The sequence below is a fragment of the Siniperca chuatsi genome, linkage group LG4 (assembly GCF_020085105.1).
Source record: "Siniperca chuatsi isolate FFG_IHB_CAS linkage group LG4, ASM2008510v1, whole genome shotgun sequence".
NCBI classification, from domain to species: Eukaryota; Metazoa; Chordata; class Actinopteri; order Centrarchiformes; family Sinipercidae; genus Siniperca; species Siniperca chuatsi.
Genome location: NC_058045.1, coordinates 23,195,333 through 23,217,248, shown reverse-complemented (window position 1 = coordinate 23,217,248; position 21,916 = coordinate 23,195,333). Strand labels below are relative to the sequence as shown.

The following is a 21,916-nucleotide window of genomic DNA, read 5'->3' as shown; positions in this document are numbered from 1 at the left end:
TGGGTGAAATTGCATTGACACACAATTTATATAGCTCTAGAGTCTCCTACACGTCCTGCAGTGGATCCTGAGGGGCCTGGGGCTCCTCAGCAAAGCAATACAAGGCATGTGGCAGACTGCCAGGCAGTCCTTGAACATGTGCCTTCTTTCTCGCTCTGATATGCCCTTTCTACATTGAGAATTTTTTGGGGTTTTTTGCACCAAGCTGTAATGAATTAATTTAATACTTAAAGTTATAATGTCAAAGATTTGAACCATTATGCCATAGGAGTCAATGCACTGTCTGAACCAAGTTCATTTGTTTGTCCTCTGTGAAGCAGGAGCCACTGTGGGTATGGCTGAGCTGAGCAGCTTTGCAACACTGTGTGCTTGTTTCATGTAATCATAGTGGACCTCTGTACAAGAGCTGCACTTCTGACGAAATGTCGCTCCTCGCCAGAATCCTACATGTCTCATTAAAACCGCAGCTATGTAGTTAACCAAACTCATCTTTGGTAAGTATCCACCGTATTTGTCCATAACAACTGTCTGGGTGCGTGAATCGGAGTTGCTGAGCAAAAAACGAAACCAAAACTAAATGCTCTGCCCTTGGTTTCGTTTTTTAAATAATAGACACTGGCTGCCCAGAGATGCAGTCTACGACAGCAGTTGTTGGTGAGTGCTTATTTTCTTTGACACTATTAGCTAACTTTGAAACGATCAGGAACTGCGCCGTTTAATGCAGCCTAAAACCTGTGTGTGTTTGGCTTCAGACAAAAGACTCAGCACAAAGCGACGCTCGTTACCTTAAATGACCCCGGCTCTAAGTTATTTCAGTACAGGATATGGAGGATATGAGGGCAAAAGCACACTTTCGGCCCAAATGGGACATTACATTTAGGCTACATTGAAGGAAACAATAGCTTAATGGCCGTCCACAACAAAAGTAATAAAGTATAACCCCTGCGCACGTGCTTTCCACATATAAAACGCTTTAAAACGCGCTGCGCAAGCGCAACTTTTAATTAATAAAAGTGGAGCGCGGTATCCAGCTCCTGCATTTGAAATGGTCTACTTCCCTGCATCCACTTTGCAAATTGTAGCTTTCTGTGTGATGCTGATGATGTGAGTGGTCATCAAGTTCCCTCTGATGTGTGTGTGTGTGTGTGTGTGTGTGTGAAGTGTTTGCATGTTTACATTTTCCAGACTAATAGGAACAATAAGAATAATGTAAGTGGCTCCAGTTAAAGCTGTCTTTGAGGTGTGAGGTTGTGCGTGAGTGTACTTTATGTTCATGTTTGCCTGTTTGTGTGTCAGCTGATGGAGTCTGACCATGGATGAGGAGGTTGACGCTGACCATGAAAATGTGAACTCCGTCTTGGCTCAGGAATCCTCAGAACTGCTCCACATCCTTAGCAGCCAGTCTCCCGCAGTCATAATGCAGCTGTGCCAAATGATGCCCAGTGATGCTGGGTGGAACATTCACCACCAGGCCTCTTCTGCTGCAGCAGGGACAGAACACATCATAGCCATGTTGGAGTACTTAAGGGTGGCCGACACTGCATATTGCCGCAGCTTCCTCCAGAGCGTGTGTATCTTGTGTGAGAACATCCCCATGCGCCTGGAGTCGAGGCTCATGTCAGTGGCTGGATATGCAGACAGTGAGTATAAAATGATGCTGTAAATGTTGACGCTAGTCCTTGGCTAAAAGGTTTGTGAGCGCATTCCTCAGTCACCTACAGTCCAAAACTCACTTCAGTGGTCAGGTGGCCTACAGGCAGTCCAAAACCGAATGTAAAACACAACAAGAATGGTCATTTTAACAAAGTTAGTGTTTAGTCTCATACACATATGTCAAGGTGTAGGAGAAAAGAGAAAAGTGTAGTAAGGGCAGTCTATACAAGACAGGAATGATGTTTTATATGTATATATTTAGTGTAAGAGCTGCTGCTGCTCATCATAGTCTCCACATAATATCCACACTAGGCCTGTCATTGTGTTGTCACACTATTGTTGATTCAGTGTGTCATAAGAGCTGTCTCTTTTGCCTCTATGTACTGCAGGCTCTTTTTGTATCTGCATATTTTTCACTGCTTTTGTCGTTGATTTTATGTCCAATGCTTTTATTCTTAATGTCTTGCTTTGCCTGCCTTGGGAATACAGATGAAAATGAGCCCTTCTGGCTAACTCTGGCATATTTTCAGAAATGTTATTAACCTGCACTGTCCCTGTCAAATAAAGAAATAAACTAAACTAAATGAAATCCATGGGTATGTGCTGTAAAGAGTAATTTAACAAAAAACACACAGCATTGACTGTGGCTGCATATCTCCCCATGGGTTCAAACAGCAGTGTTTTGGATTTGTCATTTGAAAGCTTATGGAAAGCACCTTCTATTGCAGCACTGCATGCAAGGTGGCTACGTGGAACGCCACAGTGATCAGTGCGGCAGCAGCTTTCTGCACTAATTCACCAGTGCTGCACTGACACAGAGACTTTATTCCACAATAAACAAAAAAAAAAGCCAAATCAGAATGAAAATGTCCTAACCAATTTGAACAGAACAAATTGGCCTATTACTTCTGGAATATTATACTTGTTCTGTGCTTTTGTGCTTTTTTATTTTGTTTTAGCATTGTGGTTACCATCTCATCATAGAGTACCTGCAACCTTTACTGGTGTTGGCCTTCCTCTTATTTCCGGTGCCTACTTGCATGTCATTTGCTATAAAACCATAGATTCTCTGCATTTTGTTCTGTTCGCTGCATGAGAATGAGAATATGGTAGTTAGGTTTTTTTTGTGTCTGTGCAAGTGCGATACAGGATGTGTGTGTGTGTGTGTGTGTGTGTGTGTGTGTGTGTGTGAAAAGAGGATTATACATTTTGTTTGTACCTGGCTGCACTAGCATGAATAAATACACACAGTCTGCAGTTGTTTTCCATTGATTTGGTGTTCTATTTACTTGCATGCACATTTTGCCATACATCTAATGATTTAAAAAGGCAACATTTATTCAGTTGACTAAACTTTACACTTCCTACCTACCATGTCCACCACACACTTTGACTCTGTGCTGCTGTTGGTGCATTTGTATGTTGAGCATACCCAAAGAAGCTCCCAAAATAAAATGTGGCTTGCCTGGAAAATTACACAAATTAAATACAATGTAAGGCGTGTGATCCGGTGGTCTGTCTTTTAGGTGAAAGGTGTTTCTTTACTTGAGATTTGTTTCATTTGATTTATAGTAAAGCGCCCCACAGGAGATATAGCCTTACTGACAAACTAAAGTGAAATTGAAAGGCAGCTGTGGGGAGAAGAAGCAGTTTGTTGGTCAACAGTCAGCTTCCATTTAGTCTTTTGTTTCACTTTGGTAATCCCCAACATTTCCTTCAATTCTTTTCTTTTTGTCTCTAGATGATTTTGAAACTAAAAGTGGGGGCCTAAGAATAGTATGCACTTGATAGCATTAGTCTTTTTGGATATTCTCTAGTATTTTTTATGTACTGTGTGTTTTATGTGTTTTTCTGCACTGTAGATGTTTGTGAAAATTCCACTCCCAGTGTAACGGATGAGAAGTCGTCATCGCCGTCCTCTGAGCAGCGGCTCATCAAACGCCCACGGATTGGTAGATCATACATACAACACTTCAACCTTGTTACACTGCAGCTACATTCTCATGCACAAACTAACCTGGCAAATGGCCACTAAACAGTATTTCAGTGTAAAGTCTATGGGCTGGGCTGGCAGGGCCAGAGACAGAGACACCAAATCACATTTGTCATGAGTTACATGTAAGAAACCAGGAAGAGGGAAAACATTTTTGGTGTTTGCGCTGGGTGAGCAACTCATCAAGACGTAACCATAAAACAGCAAACTGAGTTTGCGCAGACATTCCACAGCGATGTGTTAATTGTAGGACTAAACCAGGCATCTTAGTTATGTATGCCTATTTTACTGAGCATCACATTACCAGGGTTAACCCACTTCTCATGTTTAGTGCTGAACCAAAACAAGCTTGCTTGAATAATTATGACCCAACTTCCTGTACATTTACTGTACAAGCCCAGCACCGGACTTGTTTTGTTTTTTTTTCACTGTTTTGAATTCCATGAATCCTTTTATTCAGCAGACACACACAGAACTTTTCAAACCAAATAATCCTGTTTTCTTGTACTGTGACTTTTCTAAATGTTGTATCTTAAATGTTGAGCGTTGTAACTGTGCGTGTCATTACACATGAACAGGAAATTGTGTGTTTAACAGGAATTTGTCTGTCTGCAGTCAAATGATAAAAATGATGGGATGTGGAATATTAAGAACAGGGCTGCTGTTTACTTGTGGGATGCAAATTTGCAGAAGAACAGTTTTCTCCCCAGAGAACTGCCCTCTACAAATAATGTAATGTTTTATAATGTGCTCTACCCACAGACCACTGGGAGCAGTACATTGCTGCAGTGATGAGTTTGCTGCTGAGGAGGTGGGCGCGACTCAGTGAGCGCCTGGTGAGGGAGGTCCAGCTGGAGAACGTGTGGGTCGGCCTAAGAGTGGCAAACAGAGGCCGGGACAGACCTGATCAAACCCCTGGTTCGGTAGACAGAGGGAGCAGAACACCAGGTTAGCATGACTTCCTCTTCCTCTTATTGTACACCAAGAATCTGCTGAATTTGTTTGAAAATCGAATCTTTATTGTTTATGTGGTATGGAGTTGAAAAAAAAAGCATCTTCTATGGTGCGGCTTGGTCATACAGACATAAAACTTACCGACTCATGTATAGTTATAGTCTGCTGTACACTAACTAAACAGTGTTTTCCCCAAACTCAGAGCCTGATGGGGATTATGGGTCTATGGAGTCCAGAGTAACATTGGAGACCTTCCTCCAGGGATGTGCAGGAAAGGTGACAGTTCTCGTTGGCCAGTCTGGATCAGGAAAAACTCTGCTGGTGTCTTGTTTAGGACAGCAGTGGGCACGTGGACTAGTAGGTTTACATTTTTCTCATCATTCAATATTTATTTAAAATAAATATTTGCATTGTCAGAGATGTTCTGTGCCAGTCTGTTGGATTGGTGTTGGGGCTGATCAAATTAGTCTTACTATTATTATTATTAAGAAGAAGGTGAAAAGAGGAAGAATCAGCAGTAACAATAGAGGGTTATTCTACAAGTGACGCCAAACTTTCTAAAACTTCTTTGGGCTCTTTGGGTAATATAACAAAAGTGGATTTGTTTTAAACACGTTTTATTTGTGTAATCCAACTCTCACCTGTCACCTGGAAACTATTTCTAACACTGCTGCTGTTATGAGCAACCGAACTGTGGAGCAACATAAACAAATACATAGCAGCTACCAGTTTCATTTAAAGGAGAATGCCACCAATTTGACACCTCAGAGTCTGTTTACAGGTCTTTGGGAGTACTACTGCACATGTGAAAAAAGTTGCATAAAGCCCAGAGGGAGCTGCACGAAATTGGTTGGGGCGGAACTACCAGACCTCTGGAATTCCCCTTTTAACTTTTCCTTCTCTGCTTGGTTCATTCTCTCTTTTTGTCTTCATTTTATTCTCTCCCTCCCTCTCTCTGTTTCTATCTTCTTCTCTCTCTCTCTTATCATCCAGGGCCCTCTCCCTTCATCCTACCTGTTTGTCCTGCTAGAGTTCCGTCAGCTCAATGTGCTGTCCCGTCCTCTCTCCCTGTCTGAGCTGCTATTCCGACACTACCTCCCCCCAAAAGGTGGCGACAATGAAAAGGTATGCAGAACATTCATTCAATACTTGCCATTTCAACATAGTCAATAAGAATTTGGTTTGGTGAGCTCACACACAACAAAATCATCAAGAACCACAACCGGTGGCCACCTTTGGACATGAAAATAAATTAAGTAATAATAATAAATAAGTAAAACAAACATTCCCATGGAGATGGTATCAGAACTACAACCAGCTATGATGTATACCATTGTATATGTATACTGTATATTATTATGTTATTATATGTATATCATATAAAGCAGGACTTCCTGATGTTCAATTTGAAAGTAACATTTTAAACAGCAGTCCTGTACTGAAATCAGTGTTCAGACTGCTCTCAGATTGAATGGCAGGTCATAGGGGGCTGTATTCATAAAGCTGAGTAGTGCCAAGAGTTGATTATCTTGCCACTGAACATGTCCACCAGTCAAAGGCTGTATTTTAAACCATTTCTCAATATTAATAAAAAGGCATTTCTTGATATTACTAGTAAAACACACTTAAATGTTTTTAAACAATTGTAACAAACAAATCATAGCCAGTAATGTATGTCTTTACGTTCAACTAAATTAACTAATACATTTTCTTTGTTATTCTTACATCCTACATACATGCTGTGTTCTGAGCAGAGAGCTATTGTGGATTACCTCCTTTCCAATCCAGAGCAAAGCTGCTGGGTGCTGGATGGCTATGACGAGTTTCATAGCAAACTCAACAGACAAGAGGTGCAGCGAGAATTACTGGACCCTGAAAACCCTCTGCCTGTTGCAGACCTCATCTCAGGGTTGTTAAATCGTCAGCTCCTTCCAGGATGTACTGTGGTGGTCACCTGTCGTGTACGTGACGTCATTGATTTGGAAGGCATATCTGATAAAGTGGGGCAGCTGCTGGGGTGGGACTGCCATGCCATCAGGGAGTATGTGCACAACTTCTTTGGAGTAAAAGGTGAAAACATGCAAGCTTTTATATTTACATTGCGATATTAGTTATTCTGCATAGAGATAGATCTAGATTGATCTATAGATGGATCAATGTAGACTCAATATACACTAAATTCAGTGCAGGTCAGTGGCCAGTTTGACATACTGTAGCTTAATATTGTTACTGTTACTGTATACTACATGCTGAGATGTATAGTTGGTTGTCTGTTAGTTGGTTCACTTGGTTTGTGTTCAGCAGTTATTTTGCATATAAGATAATTCCTTATTTATAGTATTTTCAAGTCCCTGTTCGAAACATAGTTGTAATAAAGGGGAATTCCACCAATGTGACTTCCTCATTGGGAGTACTAGCTTGTGAAAACGGTTTCAAACTGTTTCAAAATGTGTTATGTGGTTTTCTAAAGTTTGAGAAATTAGCTCCTGATGATGTCATCAGGGAGACCTCAAATTTTTGAGTTGCATTATGGGAAGTGTAGGATCCAAACCATATTGACCATGACCATGCAAGTCATCCTGCTTTATGGGTATATTTAGTGTGTGACACCAGATTGCCGGTGTACCCCATTAAGACTTCAGGGGGTACTAGATCAGTTTTTAGGGTAGCTACATTTTTAAATTTCATGCTTATTTGCTATAGCATAATTGTTGTAAAATTAGCTTTTAGAATGAATTGCAAACATGTTAAAGCAAGTTTTCAAAAAACTGAACTCATATAATGCAGTGTCTTCATGTGTGTTTTGAAATTCACGTTGCATACCCACACACGTGTTTTGACTTATACTAGCTGACCTCTGCTCTGCTTGACGTCAGGCTGAGCTATGCTGAGTATCACATAAGATCGCTAAACTTCATGTAATAACAAGAATCATGAAAGGTGCAACAAAACTGACGGGAGAGTCAGTCAACCGAGCTCAGTCTGAACACGACCTCACAGTCATAGAAGAGGCCTGATCAGGCAAAATAAGTGAAAACACGCGTGCGGGTCTACCTTAAATTTCTGTGGGCTTAAACTAATTTACGTCTCAACTGCAAAGGTCACTCAGCAAACAGAGCTCTTGGGGTGCAGGCAGCGGATCTCCTTCTTTCCACTCGACACCTCCTCGCCATGTCATCCCTCCCTGCCCTCTGCAACATCTGCTGCATCTGTCTGGAGCATTTGCTGCTAGAAGGGAGAGACGCAGGAAGGACGCAGACGCCGGAAGAAAGAGGAAGTGAGGAAAGGAAAAAAGAGGATAAAGGAGTACAGATGCCAGGAGGAGGAAGAGGAGAAGAGGGCAGTAGAGGAAGGAGTCATGCACAAAGGGGAGATCAAGGAGTAAGAAGAAGAGGGAGTGAAGACATTATGATGGATGTAACAAATGGTAGAGCCCAAGTACCACCCACACAAGTGCAGATACCGTCCACCCTGACCCAGGTCTACCTTACTGGTCTTAGTGCATTTCTGAGCCGTGACCCTGACAAAAGAGGAAGAAATGACACGCCAGAGACTGCAAGTCTTCCACAGAGGTGAAGGCTGAGTAGAGAACTAAACAGAGTACTAAACAACACCATTTCACAACACTGACACAACATATATTACATAGCATGAAACTTTAATACATTTGATTGACAAGGTGAATTCAGAGAAAAGGTTGATTCCTCGCTATTAAATACATTTTAGTATGTTACACAAATAGAGAAGTGATCCAGGAAAACCCTTAGAAAGATGTATATGTCTTTAAGAAATGAGAAAAAGATTGTTGAAGATTATTTAAAAACCCCACCAGTGCGATGTCTTCATTTTAATGATTTAAAAATTTCAGTTTCAATTCAGTTTTCACTTTCACATGATCTTTGAGTATGTAATGTACCATTGCAGCAAATGTTATTGCTAGTTCAATTCTGCTCAAATGCAAATGAATGAATTTGTTTTCTGTCTCTTTGTGCAGTGCTGTGTGCCCGCAGACCACTCTGAGTCGATCTGAGTTGTGTGAGCTGACTCAGCTGGCCTGGAAAGGCTTAGAGGGCAGCAAGATCCTCTTCATGGAAGAAGATGTTTCTCAGGATGTTTTGGAGTTTTCAATCAGGACAGGGCTCTTCTCACAGGTCAGACATGGTTATACAGTATGTGTGAATGTTCTCGACATATCTGCGGGTGTGCAGGCTTTCTTGTGTTTTTTTTGGGGGGGGGGCAACTGTTGGCATTTACTCTTTGCAATATTTAAAACCAATTTGCCCACAAGGAGAAAATGGTGAGGCTTATACCTGTTAGGTGACAGTAAGAACAGCAAGATAGGAGCGGAAGAAGTTAAGCTGCTGATTGCTGATGGGGATTCGTGGACTGGTTGTCAGAAATAGATAGAGATTTATTATGTGAACTGGCTGAACCTTTGTACCTTTTTATGAATAACTGGAACGAAAATGTCTACTTTCTCCTTCATTTTGATATCAAACAAGGATTTATTGTTGTAATTCATTTTTTTATGGCAAAGTTGACAATCATGGTCTCCAGAGGATAAATTGTAATAACTTTGGTGACGATATCATAAAAACTTACAAGTGGTTTAATATAATACCTCTCTGCTTGCACATCCTCACACAAAAAATACCTATGTAATACTGCTACAGACATCTCTTAACACTTTCATACTCACAAAATAATATATAAATAAATAAACTCTGACATCACCCTCTGGACAATTTTGACATTAACAAGCGTAGCTGAAGACTGTTAGTCTTGTTAGTGATACAATAAATAACATGTTCGTCTATGACTTCCTGTCAGGTGGAGCTCAGACGGGAGGATGGGACGCTTGTCAACTCCTACTGCTTCATTCATCTGACAATACAGGAGTTTTTGGCTGCACTCAGAATCATGACCAGTAAGGATGTTAGTGACATGCAGCTCAAGAAGAGGTAGGGAACTGAATTCAGAGATGCCAAATGGAACAGGGAAGAACATGGTTATATTTTTCAAGGCGAGTGCAGTTTTCCTCTATGGAGCTGACGATCAGGTGGCCTTTCTAAAGGCGTAACTGTGAGCTCTGTTTAACGGCAGTCGCAGTAACAGGAATCAATTATAATTACAATTAACTACAACTCTCTTTTTTATATATTATACAACATTATTACAGAATTGCTGTGCATTTCCTTTAAGTATTTAGTTGCTGCCTGTGGACAGAATGACCTAATTATCAGCTGAGTGACGTACAGTTCAGCAGAATTAAACTCCATCTGTTTACACCTGTCTACCCACATTTGTGCTATATGGTCTTTTCTAAAAATAGACGCCTGTAACCAAATCTAGATCTCCATTACAAGAAAAAATTAGTGAAAGGAAAAGTTTACACACAGAAAAAATATGTAAGTATATATATAAGTATACTCAATGCAGAAAAATGCCCCCTATAACTGTTATGTTTTTTTATATATCATTATATAATTATTACTTATGCATTACTGTAATGGAAAAGCAGAATTTTACTGATGTAGTTGGTTTTAAAATCATGTTGCTATGCATGCATATATTGTTTTGTACAGTAGTTTAATTTATAACAAAGCATCATATTTTATAAGCTCTCCATATGTTTTGTTTGCAAAAATCTTAATTTTCAAATTAACTAGTAACTAAAGCTGTCAAAGTAAATGTAGTACAGTCAAAAGTCTGAAATATAGTGGAGTAGAAGTATGAAGTAGAATAATCAAGTAAAGTACAAGTACCTCAAATTTGTTCATGAGTAAATGTACTTAGAAATAAAACATAAAAAAATCACAACAATAATTCTATTCAGGTATTATCCAATCTTGGAGCTTTCATCTAAACTAAATTCCCAAATCTCACCTAATTCATTAATGTTCAGAGGAGTCACACTCAATACCAGGAATAACCTTGCCATGGACGCAAGATGAGCCGTGAAAGTTGAGCACACTGAGATTTGTCTGACCTTCCTCCCTAGAAGCAGGCCGGAAATAAGCTGATGCTGTCCAGTCACTGTAGTGGGGGATCAGGGGGATTCAGCAGGGAGGGCACTGACAGTGAGACATGACACAGCAGGAGGCGACCCATCAATATATATGTATAGCCACATTCTAAATTATATCAACAGTCTGTGTTGTTTCGGGTTCCTAATATTTTCTTTGTAGGGGGAGTGTGTTGCTGCTACTTTACTAATCAACTAGGTGCTCAAATGACAATAAACCCCAATGTGAAACACAGGTCGACAAGACTATCTGACTTATCAGGGTTTTTTAATGTAAAAGGGTGTTTAAAGCCCTGTAAATACACATGTTGAATGAACGTTGGAGATTCTGGGCAAGTCAGGTGGCCAAGTGGTTGAAATACATGCCATATAACAAAAATGTTCCTGGTTCGATTCTGGCTGGAGACTTTTGTTGTATGTCATACCCTGTTTATGTAAATATTTGGTAACCACGGTAACACATATACATGTCAGCACGTGAGTGTGGGGATTTTCCCTGATTGATCAGACAGTCAAAAGCAGTTAAAACTGCAGTCTGCTGTCCTTGTACGATCCTATTCTAAATGTGTGTGACTGTATCTGTATCTACCAGTTAGTCATTATTCTTAACATGCAGTCGATTTGCAGTCTAATAACACTAATAATGCTTATAATCTGTTATTTCTTCGTGAACTCTTTGTGACACCAGATAACATAAATATGTACATCAGAAGCATTAAAGAGCTGCATGACCGGCTGCCAGTCACTGGAATTTGATTTCCCCATGTGGGTCCTGATTATGTGTTGATGATGCAGGGTGACATCACCAAAACTGTCCAATCACTGAGTTACCTGTCAGTCTGTATAACATCATGTTTATTTCTCTTGGTTTGTTTGTAAAAAGCCAGTGTGAACACAAACCAGACCAGAACTAAAACACAACAATTCCCCCTTGGTCTGGACCAAATTAACCGAACTACAGCTGTGAAAGCGCCCATAAACTCCTTCTACAACATCCATACATACAGGCTAACGCCTCAGATTTCTGAGTAAAATTAGTCACTGGTTTGCTTCTATAAACTAAAAAGTACCTTAATAAATAGAGTATTAAATAGAGTAATAAATATTTCTCTCATGCCAAAGTTTGCCATTGTCATGTGATGATCATTAGCCAAAGCAGGACAGTGTGCCTACTGTACATCAAGTGAGTTATTCTTCTCATCTGGCTGGAGAGGCCAGGAACTGTCCTCTACACAGCAGTATAACGTCGGTGCGTACCTTAATCTTAATCCAAATGAAATATTGACTTTGCACTATCCTCTTCCTCATTGCTCTCTCAGATTCAGTCTGAAAACTCGCTGGACGACCAAGTCAGACCAGAGGACAGTCTTTACTGACTCCCTGCACCTGTATGTATGTGGCCTGGCTTCCCCACACTGCACTCCAGCCTTAGTTCAACTAGCCAAGACAGCTGGTGGAACAGGAGGCCAAAGTTGGGTCCAAAAACGACAAGCACTCGTTCTGAAACTGCTAAAAAAGCTGTGTCACAGCAACACCCTGACTGGACCAAAGGTAGAATATGAACTGAAGTGAATCCTGATAAACGGATGTATAATTTAACTGCACAAATTTTTTATTTTATTTTACCCTCTCTCTGTTTCTTTCCTTACTGATCCTTCCTTCTTACATCTTCCCAGATATTGGAGCTTTGCCACTGTGTCCAGGAGAGCCAGGACCACCAACTGGCTAAGCAGGTTGTGGGTACGAGACCAACTCTGGAGCTGCGCAACATCCGGCTATTGCCTAATGATATTGATGCTCTGGCTTTTGTAGTTAACTCAGTAGGTGATAATGGCATCGGATTGGACTTTGGAGCATGCTCAATGGAGTTTGAGTGTTTAGATGTCCTGCCCAGGTGTCAGTACATTCACTACCTCTGGTAAGTCAACACAAATACTCACACAAGCAAAACAACACATAGCATCAACAAATGTACACACACACACTTGTCTAACTATAGAATTAAATCAAATTGCATTTCTTGCGAAAATGAGAAATCCACATTTAGACTTCTATCTGTTATTTGAAATAGCTTCAGAAGCTAAATTTGCTCTACATTTCATATTATATTCATCTTTGGGGGACTATCTCTCCATTGGAGACCATCAGAGTGCAAAGTGTGAGTGCAAAAGACAAAATTCTAGGTGAACACAACATGTGAGGCTAGGAACAATTTTTATGACCGGCGAGAGTTGAGAAGTGAAGTTGTAACACATGGGAATGGTAAAATGGACGGCGTTGATCTGTCAAGAATCTGAAAACATGTGTTTAGCTTGTGGACGCTGAGAGAGCAGTTGAACACCGTCAGTGAATGTGGAAAGAGCTGCTGCTTTGCCTTTGACATTCCTTAGCTGATTGGCCACCTGTCCCGCATACTGTGAAACCGACTTAAAGTCTCTGTTTCCTGCGGTTGGCTGAGCCTTTCTGTAACAACTAGACATACAGTAGCCTCGACTCAAGGGCAAAAAGATGACAACTGATGCCTTTGCGGGATATAATTTTAACGTAATAGGACCTTCATGAGGTGAGATCAACTCAAACAAAAACAAACAGTGATGCCAGAAGGTTTCTTAAGCGAAACTGGCCAGAGGGGTATTCCATCAAGGAATTTCAAAGGAAAATCCTGGCTTATTTCGATAAGTCTCACTAGTTTAAGTGAGAGATCCGTTCCATTACTGTGGCTTATAGGATTCCCTGCTCAGTAACCAAGGAAACTTATACCGCAGGCTAACTGTCAGGCTTAATTTAGACTGTGTGTCAAAGAATGTCCAACTGGTGGAAACAGAACCCCAATAGACAATTCTGTCAAGTGTCTTTTCGCGTTCGCATCACATATGTCATGTGTTCTGAAACATAAACTAAGAGCTATTTCAATCAATCCCCATTTTATTCATGGTCACCTTTATTTTGGAGTGAAACCTTTTATTTGAAAGCTTAACATGTGTGATTTAAGAAAGAAAAGTCTGTCAAAGTAATTTATTATTTCATTCACTCATTTTGTTCAAGCTGTGAAGACAAAAAAACAAACAAACAAAAGCATTAATTATGGTCCAAACCAGGACCTTCTGATGTATTTAAATTTATACTTACATCATTCTCCAGTGTGTTTATCTCCAACTTCTTAATTTTTAGCTTTTTGTACTCCATGTCCTGTTTCTAGCTTTCAAAGCCAATGAGCAGATGACACTTGTAAATTGAACAAACATCCTGTGAAAGAGAAAATGTGTCAAATAGTATCTGATTATGTAGTTGGTAACAGCAATACGAAGTATTACTCATTTCATTCCTTGCTGATGTACTTGTTGTTCCGGTCATGTCCTGCAGCGAGGTGTATGGTTATACATTATTTGTAAAATGTAGACACATCCAAAACTCTTCACATTTGGTCTTACTCTTACCTCTGGCATCTGAGACTGCAGACAGTCTCCTCATCGTCTTTTTGTTTGGTGGCTAAAATGGTACATATTTACAGCTACTATCTTAATACATACATTTAACATAATACATTCAATAATAATTTTATTTATAGAGCACTTTTCAAGCAATAAGCACAAAGTGTTTTCTGAGGTCAGAAGATTAAAAACATAAGCAACATTAGGAACAGTTTCAAGAGGTAAATAATGAAATGTGTGTATATACAAGCATACACACATACATATACACATAGTAGGCTACATACATCCTTACGTACATACTATATGCATAGACATACACACACATAAAAGACAAAATATATTTATTATAGGCTACATACCACTCTGGAAAATGTTTTTGTATTGAAGTTTCACTTGTTGCCACATTCTTCTCGGCTATTGAGATGGCTCCTGTTGAGATGTAACAGAGAAGAATGAATATAGGTCAGAGAGGCTTCACACACCTCACAGAATTAGGCTAATTAACAGTAAATGCATTGTAGTTATGTCAGTTCTACTAATTTAGCTTACATCATAATTTTAAACATACATCTGATACTATCTAGCCTGCTGATAATATTGCCACAGTCTTACTGTGTCTAGTGACCTGAATGTTCATTTATTAACAAATACAAATAAAACAATAAGTAGGCTTGTAAAACTTATGCATTTAGTCTATCTGCAATTTTTTGCCAAGCCATCTCCCTCGCCTTGTTAATTGTGGCAGTATTGTCCTTTTTGGTGACGACTCCTTTTCTCATATAGTTCCACCGCTCTCGACTTCCTTTCTTTTTGCAGACAATCAACTGTTCTGGGCTGCTTTTGTACTCCGTGCGCTCGCTCAATGCTAGATTGTTCGAGTCTGGCTTCAGTTAACGTTGACTAGACACGGCTGAATTGTGTTAGTGGAACGGCTTGAGCCTTAAGTCAAAGTCGACGTTAATTCAAACTGAGCTTTTTCAGTTAAGCGCAGATTTCATTAGCTGCGCTGATGGAACACCCCCCAGGACACAGGCTGAGGTGCAAAATTGACAAACAGACTCTATCTGAAAAACAAACTGACGCACTTGTTCATAAGCTTGACAGACAATGCAGTGAACTCAAACAGCAGCACGCAAAGTTGTATACTGTGCTTGGGCTACTCTCCATGTGAAGGCAATCATGGATAATGACAGGAACAAGCCAGTCGATATCAGCAGCAGGTCTTGCCTCAGAAGGTTTCAAGGGTAATTAGTCCCAGTGTCAGTATCACACAGAGCTCCCATGCAGTTATACCATATGCTTATTGCGTATGCATATATTCTCACCGGGGGGGTTTTAAGGCTTGGGGTTTGCTATAAAAGATGCCCAGTAAAGTTTCCGAGTTATGGCTTGTTTCATTGTGAAGGATACATGTTCTTTTTCACTGCTTGTGTACCTTCAGTTTTCGCAGCCGCAAGTATGGCGACAAGTTTGCTGAGAAGTTGTCCTCCATTTTGCCAAAATTTACAACACTGAGAAAACTAGAGTAAGATTCAAATTGTTGCTTTTCTACTTCTTACTTGTATTCTTTTTTCATATCTAGCATATACAGAGTTGTGTAGTTTAAATGTTCTTTGCTGATTCTGTCTTTGTCTCCTCAAGGTTTTGTGGTGCCAGTCTGACTGCTGCAGGAGCAGCTAGTTTGGCCTCTGCTCTACAGAACTGTCCAGACATCACTGAAATCAAGTATATTTGCTACATCAGAATTTTTGTTGTGTTTCTGGCTAAATATGGCTGCTGACCCCCCATACCTAATATAATAGTGAAATGTTTTGGATGCAGCTCTAAAATTGGACACCAAGCTTTTGTTTTTCCATTGCAGTCTGAGTGACAACAATCTGAAAGACGGAGGGATCAAACACATAGCCGATGTTTTTACCAAACTACCAAGACTGGTCTCAGTAATGTAAGTACATGAGATGCTATTGTGAAATAACCACAATATCTCGAGATGTTGTTGAGTTTTAGCTGATTCCGAGCGTGAGAGTTCTATGTGTGTCTGTGCACCTTGCAGGCTGGGTCGAAACAACAGCTCTCTGGAAGGGGTGGACTATCTCATCGGGAAAATGTCTTCATGTTTGAACATCCAGCATGTTCACGCAAAGTATGACCACACACATTCACACACACACACACACACACATACACAGTGCCAATGAAGTTCCAGGCAATGTTATTTTTGCATGATTTAACGCAGAGGCCATGCAGTACATCCACACAAACTCTCCATTATGGGATCTTAGTGACTGCTCACCTTAGTTTGGTCAGCATTTCTGCATTAAAAATATTTTCTCAATCACAAGCAAGCTTGAGTCTTCCAAACTTATTTTATAGACCTTAAAGGAATTAAGTAAAGGTCAATCAGTTGTAACAAAACTGATATTTGTTATTTGACCCTTCCATTTTGTTTCCTTTTTGCAGTGGGATGAAGGAAGTGACTGTAACATTCTTCCAAAACCCTGATTTGAAGAGGTGAGTTTAATGGTTAGATAAAGCTAATGAGTAAATACAAACTAATAATCAATGTGTCTATGAATAACATTGTCATCCAATTAATACTTCACCTACTGACATTCGGTCTTATTTCTGTCTTCCCCTCTGCAGCCATAAAACTAAGTCTGAACCAACAATCAGGTAAAACATTAGACAATAACACTCTTATCAAATGTTAACCACTTTCTAGATCTTTACCAGCATAGCCAGTTTCCTTAAAGAACTTTGCTCCTCCTTTGAAGTAAAATGGCTCTTAACAAGGTGCATGTACCTTTTTATTAATTTATTTTTTTACAATCTTGACCAGAAACAGCCTCTGAATCTATGAATGCAGAACTACTGCGGGTCTTATTAAATCAGTTTAGTTCATGTGCCGATTGATTTGAGTTTGAGTCAAATTATGGTTTTCAATTTTGATGTTTAGCACTTTTTTTATTGTTTAATTTTAATCTTGTGGTACTATTTGTTCTGCAGCTTGTTGAACCAGAAATGGAGCAAGTCTGAGATGCAAAAACTTGCAGAGTCACTGGCACGTTGCCCTGCCTTGTCTGTCCTGGAGTGAGTTACCCTAAAAACACCTCTTCAAATTTATAGAACCCCCTACCAATCAGACAACAAACCGAAACAGAATAATGCAGTACTGTGTACTTACTGACTTGTTTTATCCTCTGTCCTGGGTTAACTAAACACTCCTAATCTTTAAAACTGAAAAAGGCTTCACACTGCAAGCATTCATTGTAAGCAGTTGGTAGAAGAGCCATCACTTCCTTTTCTGTCACCAGAGCATCAAACAGTCATCACTACTTCCACTGATAGTACATATTTACTCAAATCAACTGCTAATGAAGTGTGAAAAAATAGGAAGTGTGTGTGTGTGTGTGTGTGTGTGTGTGTGTGTGTGTGTGTGTGTGTGTGTGTGTGTGTGTGTGTGTGTGTGTACTGTATGTGTGTTTACCCTAGTCTGTCTGGAGGCCAGTGGGATGTGGAAACTCTGAGGACGCTCACTCAGTTTTTGCCAAAGTTCAATGTCACCAAAAAGATCATGTAAGACTGGATTCATACAAACTACCCGTCATACAGCACATTATATAACAAGAGTTACATAAAGCTACATGTATTCTGCATATGACTTATTTTTACTACACTACTTTTGCTATACAATGTGCCATTTTGCTATGGTAAGAATTGATCAGCAGCAGTTTGTTGACTTCTCTTCTCAGTGTGAATGACAGCTGCTCTTCAGTGGAGGGTTTGGTGATTCTGACTGCTCTGCTTTCCGATTGTCCCGCTGTGACGGAGCTTCATATCCGGTACAAACACACCTGTAATCTGCATTGCATACTATAAATGCACACACAGATGCACACATGCGTACACCTTTAAACATACTGTACTAACAAATGCATACTTATCGTTACTCACATCAGGCAGGACCATAATGCCATTCTTCTGCAGCACTCATCACAGTGTAAAACAATCAGCAGCATGAATAAATTGTATTAGTTTGCCATTATTTTACTGCATTCTGCTTTATTATGAAACACTGGGAGCATTCACAAATACTTAGTAACAATAAGCCACATAGATTACTTAATTTAATTTTTAAATAGAGGTGTCACCACTGCTATGTAACTGTATTTTTCTTCATGTTTCAGACTACAGAGTCCTGTGCAGGTGTCTGTAGTGTTTTCTGGAGGGAGAGAAAAACCTACAAATGAAATATCTAAAACGCTCTGGTATGTATTACGTTATTGTCACAGCTTATGATGAAACAGCATTTTGAGAGCATCCTGTTGCAACATGAATTTGGGCAGGGATTTAATGTAGAGAGAGAGCGATCAGTTAAAAGTGTTAACCGATGCAATATCAGGAAGAAAAAGCTGTTTTATTTCTTCAGAGGGAAGGATTGTTCAGGGTTGTTTGTAATTCAAGTATGTCTACACTTAAGAGAGATGGCAGTGATGTAGTTAATAAAAATGATCCCCTTCAGACATAAAAATACTCTTTTTTACATCTACTCCTTCTTCGTTATTGAAAAATTCAGAGTTAAAATGCAAATATTTCATTCATTACTAGACACAAGATGTCCATTCTCAGTGTGTGTGCAGTGGAGGTTTCCTCAAGCTTCCTCATCACACTTGTGTCAGTTGCATACTGGACCACGACTGGCTCCAAAACTAGATGTGATGTGTACATGAAGGTGTTAAACTGAGATTTAAGTTAAGTTCAGAGAAACTTTCCGTCTTAAACAGATGAATGTGAAAAAAGCCTTCTAGTGACAAACTCTGCACATCCATCATTCTGCACAGTGAAGCTCGAAGTGAAGCGACAATAAACAAAACACTTTTTTGAGTGGAGGGGGGCTTTATTTCATAACTTTTTATTACTGAATATTGGTATTACTGGTGATGATGATGGTAATCATCGATGGTAATCATAGAGCTGTTGTCTCTGTCAGTCTCAGCTGCTGTGGTCTGCTGCCTGCTGATCTGGAGAAATTGTGGAGGAGTTTGGGAACCTCCTCTGATCTCACTTTGCTGGAGTAAGATACACAAAAACATCATTAAAAACCAAGCATTTACCAACCTGTAACAGTAACTCAGAAATACAATCTGCACCATAGATATACTGTACCTGTACTGTACGTTTTGCACCGTGTTTAAATTTAATAATTTAATAAGTTTAATAATCAGTTTACTTTAATTTCTTTCTTTAAGTTTCTTCTTTTATTTTGGCAGCTACCCATGTTGTACTCTTTCTTGTCTCATTATTTTAACCCCGCCTTCTTGTCTGTCAGCATGTCCAGTAACTGTTTAGGCAACAAAGGTCTGAGGAAACTGTTGGATATCCTGCCTCATCTGGGTAGCATCCAGGAGATCAAGTAAGACTCACACACAAAATGATGACAAAAGATACGTTCAAAACAATAAAAAAAATAATAAAATGATCTTTTGTAGCAAACCCCCAATACAAGGTTGTATGATGTGCATTTAATAAGACTAAGTGACCCTGGCAGCAGAATTTTGTGTCATGGCTTCTTTCTTGATATAGGAGGAAGTGTTTTAAAGGAAAGATGGGACTCTGTTTCTTGTTAGACAGAGCTGATTTAATCTTGGTTCGTTGGTAAAAGCAGGACCATTATTTTCTCATCAAACAGGTTCCAAATATAACATGTTTAACGCTGGCAGCTACTACGTCTACCCCGGGGCATTAGTCAGTATAAATGGCTTATTTAGAGCTAAATTATGTCCTTCTCCCTGGCTCATTGTTTTTTGTGTGTGTTTTTCAGTGCCAGTAACAATGGGATCAGCATGGAAGGAGTGGCGATGCTAGCTGGTGCTTTGTGCTCCCATAACAACTTAACACAAATTCACATCGGGTACTTTTTGTTTTACATTTTAGGCATTTAATGATTTTAGTAGAGCAACAACAGAGTGAGCACCTGTTACACCAACGTGGCGCGCTGCCAGTTAGAACTGCAACAGCTGACAAATTCTGCTCAACAGCTCATTTTTGACTGTTTATAAAACACAAGTATATATGCCATAGAAATTAATTGATTGGGTAGACAATGGTCTTGTTAACTATAAACTGCTGTTAAAATGTACAGATTCTTTATCTGACAGTGTCCTGTTGGATTCACAGTGATGGAGGCAGAGAGCAGGTGATCCTGAAGTTCTGCCCTGACAAAAGGTAGAAAAGCTGCATCTGTGAAAACCTCCACACATCTGGATAGCACTGTCTTCATTTTCATTTGTTGGTTACTAAGCTAATTCTATGCTCTTTTTTTAGTGATGACAAACAGCAGCTAAAGATGTTCAGGTACAGTAAGCTGATAAAGATGCTTCTAACTAACTAACAGTTTATCACAAGTCATTACTTCTACATTAAAACACAAAAAATGCCTTTCATGCTGTAGCATAAACAACAGCAGCCTCCTGCCATCTCATATAACCACAGTATGTAGAAGATTGGTCCAGTGTCGCTTCCATTTGCAGTTAGAGTAAGTTTAATTATTGTATATCCACATATTATTACTACATGATTATGACCGAACAGGTAGACATGAATATACTTTTATGTTTGTGTCAGTTTGTCTCACAGCTCATTGACAAACGAGGCTGTCGAGAATCTGCTGAAGGTCCTGCCGAAGATGACGTCGCTGCAGAGCCTCAAGTATGCTAGATACACACATGCGTGAAATGATTAGTGTAGATTAGATAGGTTTTGCGTGTGAGAGTGAGTAATACAGTTTATTTTGTTTCATTATGGGAAACATAAATAATTGCTGTCGGGAGTAAAACTGATGGAGGAATCGTTTTATTAGTAACCACTGTGATATTACCTTCTTCTTTGAATCAGCCCTATCCTCTTCTTCCTCAGTGTCAGCCACAGCAACACATCCACCACTGGAGCACTGACGTTGGTCAGTTGTTTGACCGTCAGTCAGCGAGTCACATCAGTGGAGCTCAGGTACAGGATACTTTCCTGTGTTACATCTATTAAGACAACAACATGCCACATTTGAAAATCAAAATGTTGGCTTATTTTCTGTCTGTTGGCTACAAGTAATGGTGGCTGCAATTAGGAGTAGTTATAACAAATATGCCACTGCAATAATTCTATACATTTCCTGTCATTTATTGATATCTGACACTGATAATGTTTTTGTTAAATATTGATTTGAACTCTTCTTCAGGCCTCAGACGGAATCCTTCATCCATTTTGACAGTGTGAAAGCAGAACAAGCCAGCTGCAGGTCTGTGATCAGCCATTGATATTTTTTGAGTGCACTGGTGGGTGGGTGTTTTTCAGACTGCTCAGTTTGTCACTTGTCCAAACATTCATTGTACTTTCATTGTGCTTCTAGTTTCTCTTTCAGTCTGACTGCCAGTGTATTTGGTTCAGTATGACAATTATCATAAAACGCTGCCAGCCCTGGCAGAACGAGCTGTCTACCACAACTGTAGATGGAACTTGGCAGCAAATTTACAATTCCTCAAACAGTAAATAGGCGACATTCTCCTTCTGGGTTTTTATTCTAGTGTTTGACAGATAAATACGTGCTGGCAATTTTACATTTAAATGTCAATCACTAAAAAACTAGATCCTATGGAACATACGTTAAGTAAGTTTATGATCACTCAAAGAAAAGAGAGAAATTGCCAGAAGAAAAACAGGAAATAACTCATTATCTTATTATGAGTGACCTGTTTTTCTTAATCAGCACAAAATAAGGACGTCCTTTTTCAGCAAAAAAAGAATAGTGTGAACACACCACAACTGGCTGTGACTTCCTAACTTAATGCCCTAATGTAGTGTCTC

At 39.6% G+C, this 21,916-nt stretch overlaps 1 protein-coding gene and 1 long non-coding RNA gene across 5 annotated transcripts in view; one reads left to right on the top strand and one right to left on the bottom strand.

The window, feature by feature from the left end:
• Window positions 1-325: 325 nt before the first annotated feature.
• The window catches only part of nlrc5 (NLR family, CARD domain containing 5), a 33,127-nt gene continuing 11,536 nt past the window's right edge, over window positions 326-21,916 (top strand). For 2 of the 4 annotated variants that reach the window (XM_044193815.1, XM_044193811.1), the window contains exons 1-31: window positions 527-654; window positions 1,297-1,640; window positions 3,516-3,605; window positions 4,409-4,594; window positions 4,803-4,957; window positions 5,594-5,725; window positions 6,355-6,670; window positions 7,701-8,172; window positions 8,595-8,751; window positions 9,431-9,561; window positions 11,945-12,176; window positions 12,302-12,543; window positions 15,501-15,584; window positions 15,701-15,784; window positions 15,921-16,004; window positions 16,113-16,202; window positions 16,520-16,570; window positions 16,703-16,732; window positions 17,066-17,149; window positions 17,552-17,635; window positions 17,812-17,901; window positions 18,247-18,327; window positions 19,050-19,133; window positions 19,389-19,472; window positions 19,881-19,970; window positions 20,237-20,284; window positions 20,384-20,413; window positions 20,511-20,594; window positions 20,684-20,767; window positions 20,975-21,064; window positions 21,291-21,350. In XM_044193815.1, coding sequence (XP_044049750.1) covers window positions 1,313-1,640; window positions 3,516-3,605; window positions 4,409-4,594; window positions 4,803-4,957; window positions 5,594-5,725; window positions 6,355-6,670; window positions 7,701-8,172; window positions 8,595-8,751; window positions 9,431-9,561; window positions 11,945-12,176; window positions 12,302-12,543; window positions 15,501-15,584; window positions 15,701-15,784; window positions 15,921-16,004; window positions 16,113-16,202; window positions 16,520-16,570; window positions 16,703-16,732; window positions 17,066-17,149; window positions 17,552-17,635; window positions 17,812-17,901; window positions 18,247-18,327; window positions 19,050-19,133; window positions 19,389-19,472; window positions 19,881-19,970; window positions 20,237-20,284; window positions 20,384-20,413; window positions 20,511-20,594; window positions 20,684-20,767; window positions 20,975-21,064; window positions 21,291-21,350 — 3,857 coding nt within the window. In that variant the 5' untranslated portion in view covers window positions 527-654; window positions 1,297-1,312. Of the gene's footprint in view, window positions 495-526; window positions 655-1,296; window positions 1,641-3,515; window positions 3,606-4,408; window positions 4,595-4,802; window positions 4,958-5,593; window positions 5,726-6,354; window positions 6,671-7,700; window positions 8,173-8,594; window positions 8,752-9,430; window positions 9,562-11,944; window positions 12,177-12,301; window positions 12,544-15,500; window positions 15,585-15,700; window positions 15,785-15,920; window positions 16,005-16,112; window positions 16,203-16,519; window positions 16,571-16,702; window positions 16,733-17,065; window positions 17,150-17,551; window positions 17,636-17,811; window positions 17,902-18,246; window positions 18,328-19,049; window positions 19,134-19,388; window positions 19,473-19,880; window positions 19,971-20,236; window positions 20,285-20,383; window positions 20,414-20,510; window positions 20,595-20,683; window positions 20,768-20,974; window positions 21,065-21,290; window positions 21,351-21,916 lie in introns of those variants that run through there. The other 2 variants (XM_044193812.1, XM_044193814.1) reach the window with 2 other exon arrangements.
• On the bottom strand, window positions 12,554-17,538 carry LOC122875057. The gene is made up of 4 exons (XR_006377733.1): window positions 17,244-17,538; window positions 14,419-14,488; window positions 14,063-14,114; window positions 12,554-13,871 (listed from the first exon to the last, which is right to left on the bottom strand). It is a non-coding gene; the product is annotated as an uncharacterized LOC122875057 (long non-coding RNA).